General features: G+C 45.0%; 1 protein-coding gene across 1 annotated transcript in view; it reads right to left on the bottom strand.

The window, feature by feature from the left end:
• CCDC142 (coiled-coil domain containing 142) overlaps positions 1–16,619 on the bottom strand; it is a 138,645-nt gene that overhangs the window by 93,848 nt on the left and 28,178 nt on the right. Inside the window, exons 5-7 of the mRNA XM_086964351.1 lie at positions 14,700–14,786; positions 11,996–12,160; positions 2,701–2,858 (exon numbers count right to left, since the gene is read on the bottom strand). Coding sequence (XP_086820477.1) covers positions 2,701–2,858; positions 11,996–12,160; positions 14,700–14,786 — 410 coding nt within the window. The remainder of the gene's footprint in view (positions 1–2,700; positions 2,859–11,995; positions 12,161–14,699; positions 14,787–16,619) is intronic.

A 16,619-nucleotide genomic window follows, 5' to 3' on the forward strand; every position in this document is an offset into this window, starting at 1 on the left:
AAGGCACCAGATCCTTTGATGGCACATTTGAAACTGAAGCCAACTCCCACTCAGGTGACAGTTCAAGCCCACTGGCCTCACACAAATCTTCAAAAAGATCCTCAGAATCCCGTAACTCCCCTTCTTCAGTATCCGAATATTGATACCTTTCCTCCTCCAGAAGTCTCTGTGCCTTCCTCCGAGACCTTTCCTTCACAACCGAAGCCAACGGGTTCGGAATCGACTCCGACGGCGCCGGAGCCGGCGTCGAACCCGACGTCGGACGAGGCTTCTCAGCACGAGGTCGGACAGAATCCTGCCTCGGAGTCGTAGGCATCGGCGTCGATGTGACTGGCGTCGACGGAGTCGGCGTCGAGCGCTTCGGCGTCGACGACACCGGAGGTGTCGGAAAATGCCAATGCGGTGGTATAGCCGGCATAAAAGGCATGAAGGGCGCAGGGGCATAAGCCTGGGGAACACCCAAGTTGAAAGCCATAGGACCCGTGGGACCAACAGGTGCACCAGACGGGAACATTGCCCTAGAATAGACACCAAACATGGCGTTCAGAAACTTAGATGGATCCTGACCTGGAGCTGGAAACTCAGGATAAGGTTCTCTGGGTCGTTCCTGAGGAGGCGGAGTCGAAACGACGCCGCCCTCTTCATCGAGTCCTGGAACCGGGGTCGACGAACCCGCAGGCACCGGAACCTCGACTTCACCAGCCCCCTGCTCCTCACCTTCATCCTCCTGACCAGAAGGATTGGATGGAACTGGAGAATGGACCTGCTCCTGTGATTCGGGTGAACCTGGTTGTGAAGCCTCACCAACAGAGACATGCTCCGACTCCGAAACCACCACCTCTTTACTCAGAAGCTTGACCTGGGACTTCGGTCTCGAACCAGAGTCTTTTCCGGAGCGATGACGTGACTCATGGCTCCTCTTCTTGTGCTTCTTCCTCGAAGACTTCGAAGCGTGAGCTGAAGACGACTCCGAGCGTGACCTCGATCGAGACCGCGATCTCGAACGACGGGTTCGAGACTTCGAAGATTTCTTTTCCTTCTTACTATTTAGCTTAGCCACAAGGAGTTTCGCCTCTCTTTCTCTTAGCGCCTTCGAAGTCATCTTCTTGCAGCAAGCACAGTCCTCGACGTCATGGTCGGAGCTTAAACACCAGACACAGCAATCATGAGGATCGGTGATAGACATAGTCTTGCCACATTCGCCGCAAGCCTTAAAACCAGTCTTCTTCGACGGCATCTCGAAGAATATAAAGTTAAACAGAATAACAGGTAAATAGTAACAAAGTTACTGTAAAGCTACAGTACGATCCCTGAAAACCGTTAGCGTCGACGACGCGGAAAAAAAGGAACTGATGTCATCATGCCGGCGTGGGCCTATTATAGGCGTCGGTGACGTCAGCGGAGTCGCGAGCGGAGCCGTGTCTCTGTGACGTCCGCGTCCACGTCGGCGCGAGGCTACAAAAAGAATTTCCGAATGTTGCTGACGCAAGGGGATATTCACAAGGTGAGGAATCCACACGGCAGATGTATCTATCAGAAAAGCAACAGTAAATTCGAAACACCTACGGCACATTTAATCAGAATAAAAGCTACTACAGATGGATTTATGGTTTTCTAAGTCTCATCGGAGAGGTACAGATTGTTTCTACCCAAACAAAGGGCCTTGAACATTTCTATGAAGTGGACACCTCCCAATCTGGCTTCAGAAGAAACAACAGCACAGAGACTGCACTCCTCGCCGCCACAGACGACATCCGCTCCCTCCTTGACCAGGGCGAGACAGCAGCCCTCATCCTACTAGACTCTTGGCGGCATTCGACACTGTCTCCCACCGCACCCTAATCACCAGACTCCACAACACCCGCATCCGCGACAGGGCTCTGGACTGGATCCACTCCTCCCTCACCGGACGGACCCAGCGGGTCAGACTACTGCAGTTTCTCTCAGAACCCACAGAGATCAGCTATGGAGTCCCCAGGGCTCCTCCCTGAGGCTCACCCTCCTCAAAGTCTACATGCCCCCCCCCCCCCTCGTTGCCATCGGCAGAATCCACAGACTCAACATTGTCCCCTATGCCGAGGACACCCAGCTATTCCTCTCCCTCACCAATAAACTCTCAACAGCCAGAACCGGCTTCCATAGTGGAATAAAGGCGGTCGTGGTATAGGACACTGTTTTAAGCACCTTTTATATAAAACATTATTTCAGATTTTGTACTTTTATCTGCATGCTGATTTATTGTCTTTGTTAATCCTAGTAGTTGTGTGATGATATTATACAAAGTCTAATAAGAACTGAATAGGTCCGGCTCAGTTTCTAGTGATTTATAAAGCAAATATGAATAAGATGTTTAAAAGTAATATTTGTTTTCAAAGCATCTATCAGCAGTGGCTTTAGCGGTGTACACCCTCTCAAGGGACAGCTTGGTGTTAAATTAGAGGCGCGGGTACTGCACGGGGTTTAGCAGAAAGAGGTGTCACCAAACCATGTGCCACGGTGGAATAAACAGGAGCACAAAAGATTCTGGTATTGAAGTCACTAGCAATATCTCCATTCACAGATGTAATAAAAGCACATGGAAGGAGAGGATAATTGATGTCTATCAAGGAGTTATACACGCTACAGGCAATGCTTGCAGAAGAAACGGCAACAAGACATTGTGATGAAAACAATACAAGTGAGGAATCACCCAAGCCTTACCACGAGATCTGCTTGGGTGACCAGTAGGAACTGGTTGATGGACCAGGATGAGAGGAACTGGTAAGCTTTGGTCATCACCCAGGAGCACACAGACTGCAAGGTAGCCAGAAGGCGGCTGAGCACAGCGAGCTGGAGAGACAGGAGCACTGGGTCCACCGCTGGTTAGCACAAGGGGTATAGAAAGGACTACAAGTTAACACACAGTCCATACAACAATAATGCATTCAATGCTTCTTAAACTTGTCGCTCTAACATATGTACATGAAGTCAGTACTAGCATCACAAAAGGCGTGCATTCATTATGTAGACTTCTTCGGACATCAACACTTCACAGTTAGCAAGCATTAGACTCAGTCTCGAGAAAAGAAGGGGCAAGGGAGCAAAAGCGAGTGTTCCAAACTAAAAAAAAGGACAGATCTCTCAACTAAGATAGAGAAAAACTGGGGTGCGGAATGGGGCATTGCTCCTGAGGAGCCCACCTGGACAACCCCACAAAACTATTATTCCACTGGTTATTTGTCTCTGGCTTGCTCCTCATTCAACTCCACTAATTGTTTAGAGACTATTCAATCTATTCAGAATCACCATTCAAAAGTAATTCAAAAGATAAGACAGGGCGTAGATGAAGGGCAGTAATTATGCGCAGCCTGTAAATATCTAACTTAAGTACATAAAACGTACTGTAAAACAATTAACTTCTAATAGAGACTTTGAACCGCAGATTACTCACCTTTTGAATACCTCCCGGCATCAGACTGGATCCAGAAACTTTGGTATAGCCAAGTTATCCAGCGTCGACAGGTGGAATCATGTGACGCCCTTTTTCGTGTGTGACTCCATCTCGTGTGATTGCGATTTTGGCCCCCTTGCATATACGTCACCTGCTAGCGCTGGTGTCAGTTCCTTTCTTTCCGTGTCAACCGACATGGATCTGGGGCTTCAATCGTAATTCGGCGATTATTAGTTAATTTCTTCTGGAAATTACTTTTTGTGTGTAAAATATCACCAAAACCTTCAGAGTTCAAACTATGTATGACCTGTTACCGAAAGATGTCAGTTACAGATCCACATGATGTCTGTTTGTGGTGACTTGGCTGTCGCCACAACTCAAAGTCATGATCATCATGTGCAAAGATGAAGAAAAAGGCAATTAGAGAGCAAGGAACAAAACTTGTAGCAGCAGATTTCAGAAAATTGAAGAGTAGGTCCAGTTCAATGTCCATGGCTCGTCAATCTTGATCGAGAGATTGTTCTCCACCAAGAAGTTGGTCAAAAGATAGGACTTCAAAGTCAAGTAAGGTGCACAAGAAGATTAAGAAGTTGAAGCACTGGTCTCCCTCTTCGCACCACTTCATATGAGTTACAGGGTTCTTCAACTCAAAGTTTTTCTCCAGTTAGGGAGCCTCCTTCAAGGGATTATACTTCAATGTCTTTTCCCTTTTGAATTCCAGCAGACAAGGTAGCGATGCCAGACCAGATTCAGCAGCCTAAGAAAATTTCGACTTCATCTTTGGTGTAGGTCCGGATCTTGTTGGTGGGCCTTCAGGCTCCACGGATACGAGGGGCATTCAGTTGGATGGACATCAACAGATCCATCCTTGACGGCAGCTGTGCTTCATATTTTGAGTATGAGGCTGACTACATCTGGATTATTGGTTGTGGATAGAACATCTTCATTCTCGTTGACACTGCAATTGAAGCCACAGGTAGCGCGATCAAGGTCACATGCGACATTGGGATTGATGCTGCCGATGCCAGTAGTGGATCCGATTGTTTTATCGGATTCAAGTCAATTTCCTTCAACTATGGTGTCTGCTAGGTCAGAATCTGATCTTTCAAAGGGAGTATCTTTTTGATGCAGAATATCCTCAGAAGGATATTTTACAGGATTTACAAGACGCTAGCAGTCACGATACTTCTCATGATCTAGGTATATTATCTCAAACGTCAGTAATGGCTACTGAGGAGGCATCTTCCCGTGCCTCTGTAATTCATAGTCCAGCAGAAACTCTTGATTTATTTTTACCTACAAAAGAGGTTAAAACTATTTTACTGCCGATAATTTTGGATCCATCGCAAACTTCTCTGGAGCTTTTACTTCCAGATGTTTTATCAGGTACTTGGGCTACGCCTGGATCTTGCTCTCCAACCAAGAGGTAGATTCTGAGGAGACAATGAACAGCCCTGCGAGATCCATATTTTCTTCTTCACCATCCGTCCCTGGAGAGTTTGATAGCACAGACAAGACAAGTCGCACTATCCTACATGCTTTTCCATCCACTCCACCTGAGAGAGGGTCTAAGATGGAAGCATATGCAAAGAAGATTTTTTGCTTTAACAAGTTTGGCATTACGTTCAGTACATACTTCCTGCGTGTTGGCTAGATATTCTCACACTTTGTGGGATAGAGTTGCTGATGTTTTACCAGCAATACCGGAGGCTACTTGAAATTGTTTTTCAACGTTTGGTTTCAGATGGGCAGGATGCCCCAAAATCTTCTATAAAATTTGGATTAGATACATTAGATTGTTTGGGTAGAGTCCTGGGGATCAGTGTGGTAGTAAGAAGACATGCTTGGATCCATTCAACTAGGTCTTAAACAGATGTCCAACATTCTTCGATGGATATGCCATTTGCTCACTAAAGGTTGTTTGGGGAAAAAGCAGATAATGCCCTTGAGAGACTAAAGGAGAGCAAAGTATCTGCTCCTTCTCTAGGATAAGCAATGTCGGTGCATCAGTTGTCACAACAACAATGCCCTTTCAGGGGTTTGCTAGAGGGTAACTTCAGAGACAGAGATTGTACATACCAGCAGTGCAGCAGTCCAACCATTTCAAGGATGTGGACGAGGAGCAGGTAGACAGCGTAAAACCACACAAATACAACAGTCTGCCCAAAATACAGCCTCCTCCTTCTGCAACAACATCAAAACCATTCTAAGTTGACCTTAATGCCTCACGATGGGCTGGTTGGGGGTTGAATCAGCACTTAGTACCTCCTGGTTTGGAGAAGCATAACTTGAGATCAGATTGTGGCACAAGGTTACTCCGGACATACCACCACCCCCACAATTTATGTCGGTGGACCACTCCTCAAATCTTCATTCAGAAGTTTAGGCTCTAATGGAGAAGTGGGCAACAGGAAGAGTACCATATTCAGAAGTAGGCACTGGTTGCTACTCCTATTATTTTCTAATAACAAAAGAGGATGGGGGTGTTCGCCCTACTTTAGATCTTCAACTCCTGAACTTCTTTTTGAGGAATGACAAGTTCAAAATGCTCACGTTGGCCCAAGTTCTACATGCCATGAATCTGTGGGATGCGTATTTTCCCGTTCCCATTCTGAAGTCTCACAGATGTTATCAGGTGAGACAGGAGCATTTTCAGATCTCTGTACTCCCTTTTGGGCGGACCAGTGCACCTAGGATGTTAACAAAGGTGATGTGGAGTTTACAGTTCATCTGCGGAGGATGGGAATACCAGTCTTCCTGTAACTTAATGACTGGCTGTTAAAGGTAGACTTGCCTCAAGCAGCTACTAGCCATCTGAAGAAGACAGACGACATATTGATGTATCGACATATAGATATATTTGAGTTTTACTATCAATGTGCCGAAGTCAAACCTGACTCCTTCGCAAAGACTCCCTTTTATCGGATTTACATTGGACACGGTGTTGTTTTGAGCTATATCTTCGCCTTATCGAGTCCAGGATGTTTCAGCCAGCAGCCTGGATCTCGGTGAGAGCGGCTCTGATGTTCCTGGGTCTCTCGGTCTCCTGCATCCTGCTTGTGGACCCTGCCAGGTGGCACATGCAGGCTCTACAGTGGAATTCTCTGTGTGCTCAACACCACGATTTATCAGATGTCATCTAAGTATCCGAGGAGACTGCAAAAGATCTGCAGTGGTGGCTACTTGACTACACTTGGGCCACCAGCAGAACCCTTTCATTGCCATAAGCGACTATAGTGATTGATGCGTCTTTACTGGGTTGGGGAAAACATCTGGGAGACATGAAGGTCAGAGAAATCTAATCTCTGGAGGTAGCTCGTCTTCACCTGAATTTATAGGAGCCTTGGGCAATCTGATTGGCCTTAAAAGCTTTTCTTCCAAGGATCAGAGGGCAAAGAGTGCAGGTACAGATGGGCGTATGACCGCCTTTTGGTATTGCAACAAACATAGTGGAGTGGGTTTGTGGATTCGGTGTCAGAAAGCTATTTGTCTGTGGAAGAGGCTGAGTGATCATGGTATATCTCTGATCGTCCAACACCTGGCAGGGTCTTTAAATGTCAGAGGTGACAAACTCAGCCAGCAATACCTTGGGGATAATGAAAGGCCTCTATGGTCGGAAGTGGTACGGAGTATCTTCCAACAATGAGGCGAAACCTGGCTTAATCTATTTACCACCACAGAGTATGTGCAGTGTCAAGAATTCTGAGTGCTGGAGTATCCAAGGCAGTTCTCTCTAAGAGACACCTTTCGCCTTCATCGGGGCATGGGACTCCTGTAGGCCATTGCCTCTCCTGCCCAGATTGCTCAAGAAGATCAAGAGACACCAGGCCCAAGTCATCCTAGTGGTTGCAGACTGGGAAAGGAGAGTGCGGTATCCAGAACTTCTAGCCATATGCATCAGCCCATCGATTCTGCGGCCTCTGAGCGAGGACCTCCTGTCACAAAAACAGAGTCTGGTTCAGGACCGGAATGCGCATGGGTTACACCTCCACACATGGAGTTTGAGCAGAGGCTGTTGATATCATATGATCTTCTCACAGAAGTTGTTGGTGGAACCCTAGAAGCCAGGCATTCATCTGCAAAGACTGTTTATGATGGACACTGAAAGAAGAAAGCAAACTGGACCCGATAAAGATTGCGGCATCATTACATGGAGAGGGCTCACAAGCGTACCACATATTATACCACTTTCCTACATTGTACAACTGAGAATTACTGGTAAAGGGAATCTGTACCTTTTCTTTTAAACTGAGCCAGCCACATTGCAAGGGTGGGTGGAAAGATGGGTTTAGAGGCTGGTGGTCTGAATCTCTCTCTATATTAGTGCAACTTCTACTAGGGTTGAGCGAGAGACAGATGCAAGCCCTTATTAGCAAGATAGTAACTTGTTTAGAGATGGGCTGGGGACTGTTTGTCTTTGATCTCTGCATTAGTTTTTATTGCTCCATAATCTGTTACTCTGCTACCTTGTCTGTTCCAACGATCAGCTACCTCAAAACTGTGGTGATTCAGGAGAGTGGTTACTGGTGCTATCTTACAGTGTTGTGTGTTTCCTGCATGGCTCTATGTTAGCCTATTTGTATATATTATAGGCCACATTTATTTAGTACATGTTACTACATAAACATGCTTGCCTTTGTGCCACATCGTCGTTTTTACACAGAACCTGCATATGTTTTTGTGGTCTGTTCTTTTCCTGGGATTTGGTCTGAACACCACAGACAAGTCAAACAACAACACCCCTTGTTTATCTTCTCTGATCGGACACTAGCACCGAAACATAACATGAGAATGCAGCTGCTGTTCGTGAGCACACTTTTCTTGTCATATAACTAAGGATGAGAGTTTTAAAAAAAGACACACTGAGCGAAGGTCCTGAGGTCAAATTACCACATTGGCTGAGATGTAGAACGTACATCTATGTATGCTATGGTATGGGGTCCGCCACTAATCCCAGAGATCTTTGATAGTAGGGGGTGGGGTTTAGGCTAATCCGTCTTATACCATGACAGGGCTTTTTATGGTATATGATTTGTTAACCATGCTAGCAATATTTTTGCCATCCTTTTGTTTTCTAATTGTGAATCAAATATTTTACAGCACAATAGTTTAAATACATCTTCTACACTTCCTTTGTATCTCTTGTATAGCTTGTTATGGACAAGTACGAGTGAGAGAGCGAAAAGGTGTGTCCGGTTACCGCGATCCCTGATTGGATCGAGAGTGTTGTTTTCTGGGGTACCAACTCACTTGTTTTTCTGGAAAGGTTAAGAGGGCAAGTGAGGCATTACAGCTAGTCGGACTCGGGCTCATAGATACTGAGGTGGTATGGGGACTCACAGTAACATGCATCAAGCGATTTAGGAATCGCAAACGGTGCGAACCGCAAAATTCGGCCGTTTGCGATTCCCAAATCACTATTTGGGATGCATTATCCTAAAAGTGAAGAAATCGCTATTTTAGCGATTTTTTAAAGTGCGATTGCTTTTAAAGAATCGCAATTTTGCGATTTCTTAAAAGCAATGCATGAAACTTAAAAAAATTGCGATTTCGCAATTAGAGAGAAAAAATTACCATGAGGTTGGACCTCATGGTTATTTTGCGAAAAGTTAGAAATATGCAATTTTGTTCATTTTTTTAACTTTCATGTTGCGCACACACATGCCCTTAGGGCATGTGTGTGCACAACATATGTGCATTGTTTGATTTCAGGGGTGCAACAGGGTGTCCTTTGGACACCCCTGCACCCTTGAAATCGCAATCTCAATTTGCGATTAGCTAATTGCGAATCGCAAATTGAGATTGTCTTCCCATTCATTCCTATGGGCCTCTAGGCCCATAGGAATGAAAGGGAAGGGATTCCTTAATTGCGATTCGCAAAATGCTAATCGCAAATAAGGAATTCTAAGGAATCGCAATTTATTTAGCGATTTCTTGATGCATAGGCATTTGCGATTCCTTAATTGCGATTCCTTAAAAATCGCAATTAAGGAATCGCAAATGCCGAGATTGATGCATGTACCTGTCAGTTCCTACATGCTGATGTTCATTGGTCCCAAGCATAGTTCTGTTTCTGAACAGAATCCCTGCAACAACAGTTAAAAGATGTAGTTATGCCCCTTAGTAAGGCCAGTACGTGAATCTACAAGGCTATGCTTTCCATCTATAGATGTGCCTGCACTTCACATTATATGTGTTTTGATAAGTATCAATAACAAGCACTGGCGTTGCCAATAGGTTTTGCATTTGGAAAGTTGGAGCTATTGGTTTTGTAAATGACATTTTATATTTATATATCGTTATTGGCATTGTCAATAAAAATATATAAATATAAAATGTCATTTACAAAACCAATAGCTCCAACTTTCCAAATGCGAAACCTATTGGCAACGCCAGTGCTTGTGATTGAATTGAGATCCTTTAAGAGGGAAGCGTGGCAGGACAATACAGTCATTTGAAATGCCACTCTGTTCTAAGCCGTAGCAACACCCGACAGCTCTTCAATCACCTTACGCACTTTGGGTGCACACCTACTCTTTTAGTGAGGTGTATGTATGTCCGGATACCTATGCATTTATTTGTAGGTCTTATTTTAATATGTATATTTTAACATGTATGTTTTTATCAGTTCGTGATTGCTATTTCCTGGAGACATTAACACAATATTTATACAGAGAATGCCGGAGTGATGGCAGAAAGTTGTCATGCCTGCCACTGTTATCCCTTTCAAGTAGTCATTATGGGACATGTAATTAGTTTCCTTGCTTTTCGGTTTATCATGTGAGAAATATGTTTGAATACAAAGCTAAATAACTTGGTAATGTTCCTAGTATGTGGAATTAGACAATTTTGCTATCGATTTTAATAATCATACAAATAATGAATTTACTTGAATTAAACCCCTTGCTATATTTGTACTGCTTTGTCGTCTACCAATTAACCTATAATGCAGGTGCTTCCACACAAAACAAATACAGATGGAGCTCAAATGAGAGGCGTTAGCCTGAAAATGTGACATGGATCCGACTCTCCTGGAACTAGTTGTCCACCCCTCGGTGACAACCTTCCATTTGCCAGGTGGATGTGACTAGCTGCTCCGGTCAATTTTTGCATTCTGGGATTTGTAGCCTTTCTTAAGACATTACATTTCAAGGACCATATATCCCACGGTGCTTAGAAAAAAAACTGGGACAATTGGCAGTTTAGGGTTTTCGCCAATTCTGGCACTAATTCTAAAAAGACCCCTTTATAACGAGAGCTCGTCCTGGCGTTAACAAGACGTTTCCACAGGCAATATACTGCTGGGATATGAAACTTCGCAGGGTCTTGCCCTTGTTTAGCTAGCAACTGAGCAAGTATTGTGGCCTCGTGTTTAAGATGTTGGCAGTGAGACTTCTTTCCTCGTCACTTGCCCAATTTGTGGTTATTCTTTCAAATCACTTTATGTAATGTGCCGAAACTGGCGCTTAGAAACGGACTAAATGCAAGTAGTAAGCTAAACAAATCCTGGATAGTGAGCACTGCCATTCAAACAAAGACAAAGAAACGGCGAGGTGCTTCGCAACCCAAATCGTATTTCGGTGGCAGAGATGCAACGCAGCACTATCCCAAAGATGAGCATAATGGCACTGTGCTGTGCCGTGGCGCAAAATGATCCTGCTTAATGTAAACAATGTCGTTGCGCACCGTAATTTACGAATGACTGGCCTCGAGAGCGAGGTTATAAGCATGGAAGGCACTAAAAACAAGGGAAGCCGGATGGGGGCGGGAGAGCCTGGTGGGGGGGGCGGGAATGCGAGGGCGAGGGGAGAAGTGTGGCAGGCAGATGCGCGGAGGGAAGCCGGATGGGGGCGGGAGAGCCTGGTGCAATAAGTTATACAAAACTATACAGATACGGTCTGATACTTTATAAAGGTGAACATTTTTATTGAAAATGTAAAGATTACCAATATTGACGTGTTACCAACGAATAATAAAGCATAGAGTTCTCAATAAAAAAAGAGCGGCCGGGAAGCTGAAAGTACGGCCGGCCAGCAGCCAGCCATGAATAATTAGGGGAGGAGAAGCCGCACAGCACACACTGGGAGAAGCCCTTTGATGTGCTCTGCGGCTGTGAAAAAATGCAATTAGGAGGGAGGGAGGGAGGCTGATGCGCGTGCTTGTTTGGTCACGTGATTCACGTGAACTCAAAGAAAACGGCACAAACGAAACCCTTGGTTTCACGAGTATTTTGAGCACTTGAATTCTCGCTCCGCTCAATGCGCTTGCACGCATTGATAGGTCGCGAGACCTAAAAAGTATTGGACATTTAGAAAGGAATGAAATCTAAACGAGACGGACCAAAATTGAAAAACTCTTCGATGTACAAAAAATACCATAAAGAGCAAAAGCAAAGCTCTTAATATCAACAAAATCTCTCATAATGAGATCACACAACCTCAGAGGACTTGAGTGATATATTGATTGGATAACACTGTTTGCCCTAGCAACAGATTTCCCTCTAAAGACATAGCTTAAGCACGATCTCATCCACCCCGGCTGCTCCCCTTAAAGGTTACTACTCACCAGAGCACTGCATCTTCCTCGAGTGTAGACATTCTAAGAGAAAGCCAAGAGCTGGGAAGAGATCCAGCAGCAGTCCAGCTGTTCTGCTTCGCACCTGCTCGTCGACTCTGCTTGAGTTAGGAACACATTTATCGTTTAATCCAGACCCAAGTGCTCTACAGAACCCTGGACGAAAATGAAAAGACAAATCACCATAACAGATTGCAAGGTACATGCTGTCAGAAGCACAAATAACAAACCCTGAATACTTATCAGCACTTCTTCTGACACAAATGGTACCCCCAATTATGTAGCAGAGTCTAGCGCCTACGAAAGGAACAATGAAAACTATTACCAGGAGTCAGCCTGGTCTATGCATGGTCTCTGGTTTGGTCTGTTCCTGTGGTGGGGTGGGGGGGGGAGGGAGGATAAGTGCAATTTACATTTCAGGGTTTACCCAGGTTTTTCACACCTGGTCTTGCTACAAACCGCTAGTTGGTTGATACCACAAACATAGTAAAAATGGACTACTCATTTGGAAAATGCAAAAACGTGTTGCTTTTTACAACTCGGTTTGTTCCTGAAATTTGGGAAGATGGGGATCTTCACATAGAAGCACTTTCCCAAGATGAGTTCACAGAATTAAAAACCAGAAGATGGAAAAGAACCATACTGCTGGTTCTCAAAAGGTTCCCACAGGACTGTCCCTGTGTACGAAGTCTTTTCTCGCTAGATACTTTTACAGAGACACATTTTTGGGAACATTCCCAAAGTGCCTACTTACTTACAATGAAAGGCACAACAGGAATAAGTCTGTGGGTCAATTTTGGATGTGAGTTAAGGGGAAGGTTTTTCACTCGGGCAGCACAAGGAGCAGCATGTCTATGGAGGGTTACCCTGTATCTCTTGGACAAGGGCTTGGGCAGATTCCCATGCACAGCTGCCTCCTTGTTGGTCTTGGGTCCAATGGCACAAGTACTACTGTGTGTTGATGAGTCACTCCAGTGGTGCACTTTGCTGTGTCAGAAAGTACAAGAGCACACTCAGAAACCCACAGATATATGCATGCCTTGTGTGCCTCAGAAAAGTGAAGCAGGAACCCAAAGGTAGTAGTAAAGGAGGATGGCGTAAAGGTGTGGTGGTATTAGCAGGGTGCCCTACACAGCAAGCTCCTGCTCGTCACCAGTGAACAGATAGGAGGCTCGCGGTACAAGTAGGGCTTTAAGAAGCAGATCACACTAACCCTACCAATTGAACTAACTCCCTCATTTCATTGAGGCCAACTTATGCCAGCAGCACCTCACCAGCGCATTCTCACTCCACAGTCTGTGTTTCAGAGTAAGACTTGGTGAGTGAACATTTGTGACAGATCCATGTCATGAGATTATCAACCCCCACAACATGTCTCAATCTCAGACTCATCTGAGTAACCCCCGTTTGTGGTAAAATACTTGCCTACACCTTGTTCTTTCAACTACTTGATCCAAATTCAATCATGTTCTCCAGATCAAACAAACCCAATGGGTAATGTTAGCTACCACCACGCTCCCTGGTATCCTGGCAAAAGGATGATGTCCTGTTGCTGCAGGGACATCTCACGGAATGCACAATTTCCAAAACAATGTCAAGGGGGGTGTCCCTTGCATCAAAAGTTCTGACTTCTCCAGTGATCACAACTGTACTCCATATTAAGTAATCGGTTGTTGCAGCATTCCCGCTGCCAAACTCCTATTTTAAAGATTTAGTATCACATGTAGCAATTTCATGCACAAAATAATATTGAAACAACTGTGAGCAGTAGTCTACAGGCACATGCATACATCATACCACCTTCGGTTGAGGTAAGTGGCCCTTGGTCTGAAGCTGTTTTTCTCTACTCTTCTCTGGCATCTCCACCCTCTGCAAAGGAGTGGGCGTTCTCAATTATTTGGACTTTTATCATTTTACTCACATTGTGTATGGACATTTTTATATGTGACAGTACCACTAGGCCGACAAAGTTTCCACTTACTATTGGCGTGGTTATGTTTCTGCTTAAATACCTCTCGTCGGCTTGTGGAATGCTCTTACAAGACAAAGACTGAAGTGGAATAAATCTCAGACCCCCAACTACTCACCGTCAATTCGTCCTTGACGCAGCCAGACCGGTCAGCTGTGCTCCAGACAACCTGTATCTAAGTCTCCATCCACGCGCTTCAACCCCATATCGGCCGAACAACCTTCCAAATACTTGTACTAGCTCAAAGGAGACTTAACCATGCTCCCGTAACAATACACCACAACATTTTTACTGGCACCGAGTTTCAAAACATTTTCAGCCAGTGCACTTATTTGAATCACACTACATTAAAACACCCAAACAACTTGCTCCTTTCTGATAAGATTACAATAAATAAGGATTTTCAATGTCAACTTGCAGCTGTTCACACAACTCTGGTCCTGGCTCAGATGTAAGCTTTGTGGCCTTTCTTCTAGCCGTGTTGGCCCATACATCCCATACTAGTGACAGTAACCAACCACGAGGAAGGCACAGAGGCAGATAAGGAAGTGATGCCTTATACACACAACCCACAAGCCTGCAGCCCATCCCCTGTTTATTCCATACCTCCCGGAATGACCTCCATTAGACCATTGAAGGGTTCATAGGCACCAGCAGTATTGAAGCAATGAAAGAACACACCACAATACAATTTAAGATGTGCTCCCTTTCCAACAAACCCCTTACCGTGGTCCCAACCAATCAAGGCTGTTCTTGTAAGCAGGTGCAAGCACAAGTTCCAGCTGCCCAACAAGTATTCTTCAGGAATGGAGGCTGAAACGAGACCAACGATTTTAGAAATTAGGATTTATTCCTGTACTGGCTGACAGAACAAGCCATGCAATTAGCGTCCAGCTCCAACTATACCACATGCTACATTAAAAAGATTCTTGGTTTCAAACAAGTAATAAGTGCTACATAAGGGCCACAGAGATGGGATACTCTCTGGTCACACCAATAGGCTGGGATTTTTCCAGCATTCAAATTGCAACTCATACTGGAGGGCAGGGCATACAAGGGAATTTCAATGAGGGAACAATCAATCGGGTTGCAAGTACAGCTAATAAATACCCACGACTAACAGTTGCAGGCAAGGGTAGAGAGCATTAAAGAACACTTCTAATCCCCATGAGAATAATTTCAATAAAGCTTTAATTATTTACAGTTTGGGGTCAAACTGAAGGGATGGGTGAAAGTTCAGCTCTTTTTTTGATTCCAGCTGAGTAATTTGCCAAGCTGGTGACTATTCTACGAACATACTAACTTGACCTTCAGGAGCTGGTGCCTGAACTGTTGTTGGCACGGGAATGTCCCCTGCTTGGTGAACTGTTGTGTTCCCTGCCCTGAATGCCTGACTGCATGTATCTGGTATCCTGGTTTTTGGCTATGTCCCTAACCTCGCATTAATCTAGTGTGTGCACAGAGGCCTAGGCCTACCCTAGACATAAGGTTGTGAACCTGACCTGTGATCTAAGTGTGTGTGTGGTCCATTTTGGATGCCCGTGGCTTCTTGGACAAGATGGATGTGAAGTTGTTTTCCAAGCCAGTAGAAGTGTTTTGCTGACATTCCTAAAGCTAGAGAGAGGACACATCAACAATGGTCTCCTCCTGAAACTGGAGGGAGAAGACCTAGACAATGAAATGGTAAAAGAGCAAACAAATCTACTTTAGAAACTCTACCAGGCCTTTGGCTGAGAGGAGATGCTGCTTAGTCTTCTTGCAGTTCTCCAATCTAGTAGACGCTGGGGCTGAAGAGTGGGTCTGCAGTCTCTGTTCCTCGAGGTAAAATGGACCACTAAAGTGGGACCAGCATGTTGCCTTTCCACTGATCACTCTTCATTGTGGCTAATGATAGCCAGATGCAAAAACCTCACATCTTTTTTGTACTTTTTTTGTGGGTGCTCCAAGCTGGAAACTATATGCGGTGAAAAGCATCACTCTACTCAACGGCTGTGTGTAGAGGGCAGCCTGGAAAAGACACTTGAATGGCGCTCACCTCAAACTGGATGCGAAAGTGCAGACAGCGGATCCACATATGCATTGACTGTACAAAAGTGAGACGAATGAAGAAGAACAGCCAGACCCAAATGAATGGGATTGGTATTGGTGAGCAATATTTTCATCACGATTAGTTAAATCCAGTAGGACTTCTCCAGCAAGATTATTATCTGCCATGGAGAACCTCATGGCCCTTGCCTGCGTCACATGCGTATCCCCTCCTGTGGACACCACCACCTCTCCTTAGTCTTTCCCTCATCCCGTTTCTTGCACTTGACCTGAGCCACCCAGTGCGATACCAATGGGACTCCCAAAGGCTGACATGGGCTATGCATTGCAGTCTTTGATGTACCTATGTTATGTATTTGAAGATCGTTGCCTGCTACGTAACAGGCTGTAACTGTTCTGTGAAGGATACTAGCGTTGTTGCGGTCTGTAATACACCCTTCCTTTGTGCGTGTGTCTCATAACTCCTTGCATTGCCACTATGTCTGCTGTGTACTCTGCGGATTTTGATCTGATGCTTGTCCCCTTGTCCTTACTGAACCATGAGAAAACATTCTTTATATAAAAATCTACAAAACACAAAATGGTCGGGAATGACAGCCC

The sequence above is a fragment of the Lissotriton vulgaris genome, chromosome 3_2 (genome assembly GCF_964263255.1).
Source record: "Lissotriton vulgaris chromosome 3_2, aLisVul1.2, whole genome shotgun sequence".
NCBI classification, from domain to species: Eukaryota; Metazoa; Chordata; class Amphibia; order Caudata; family Salamandridae; genus Lissotriton; species Lissotriton vulgaris.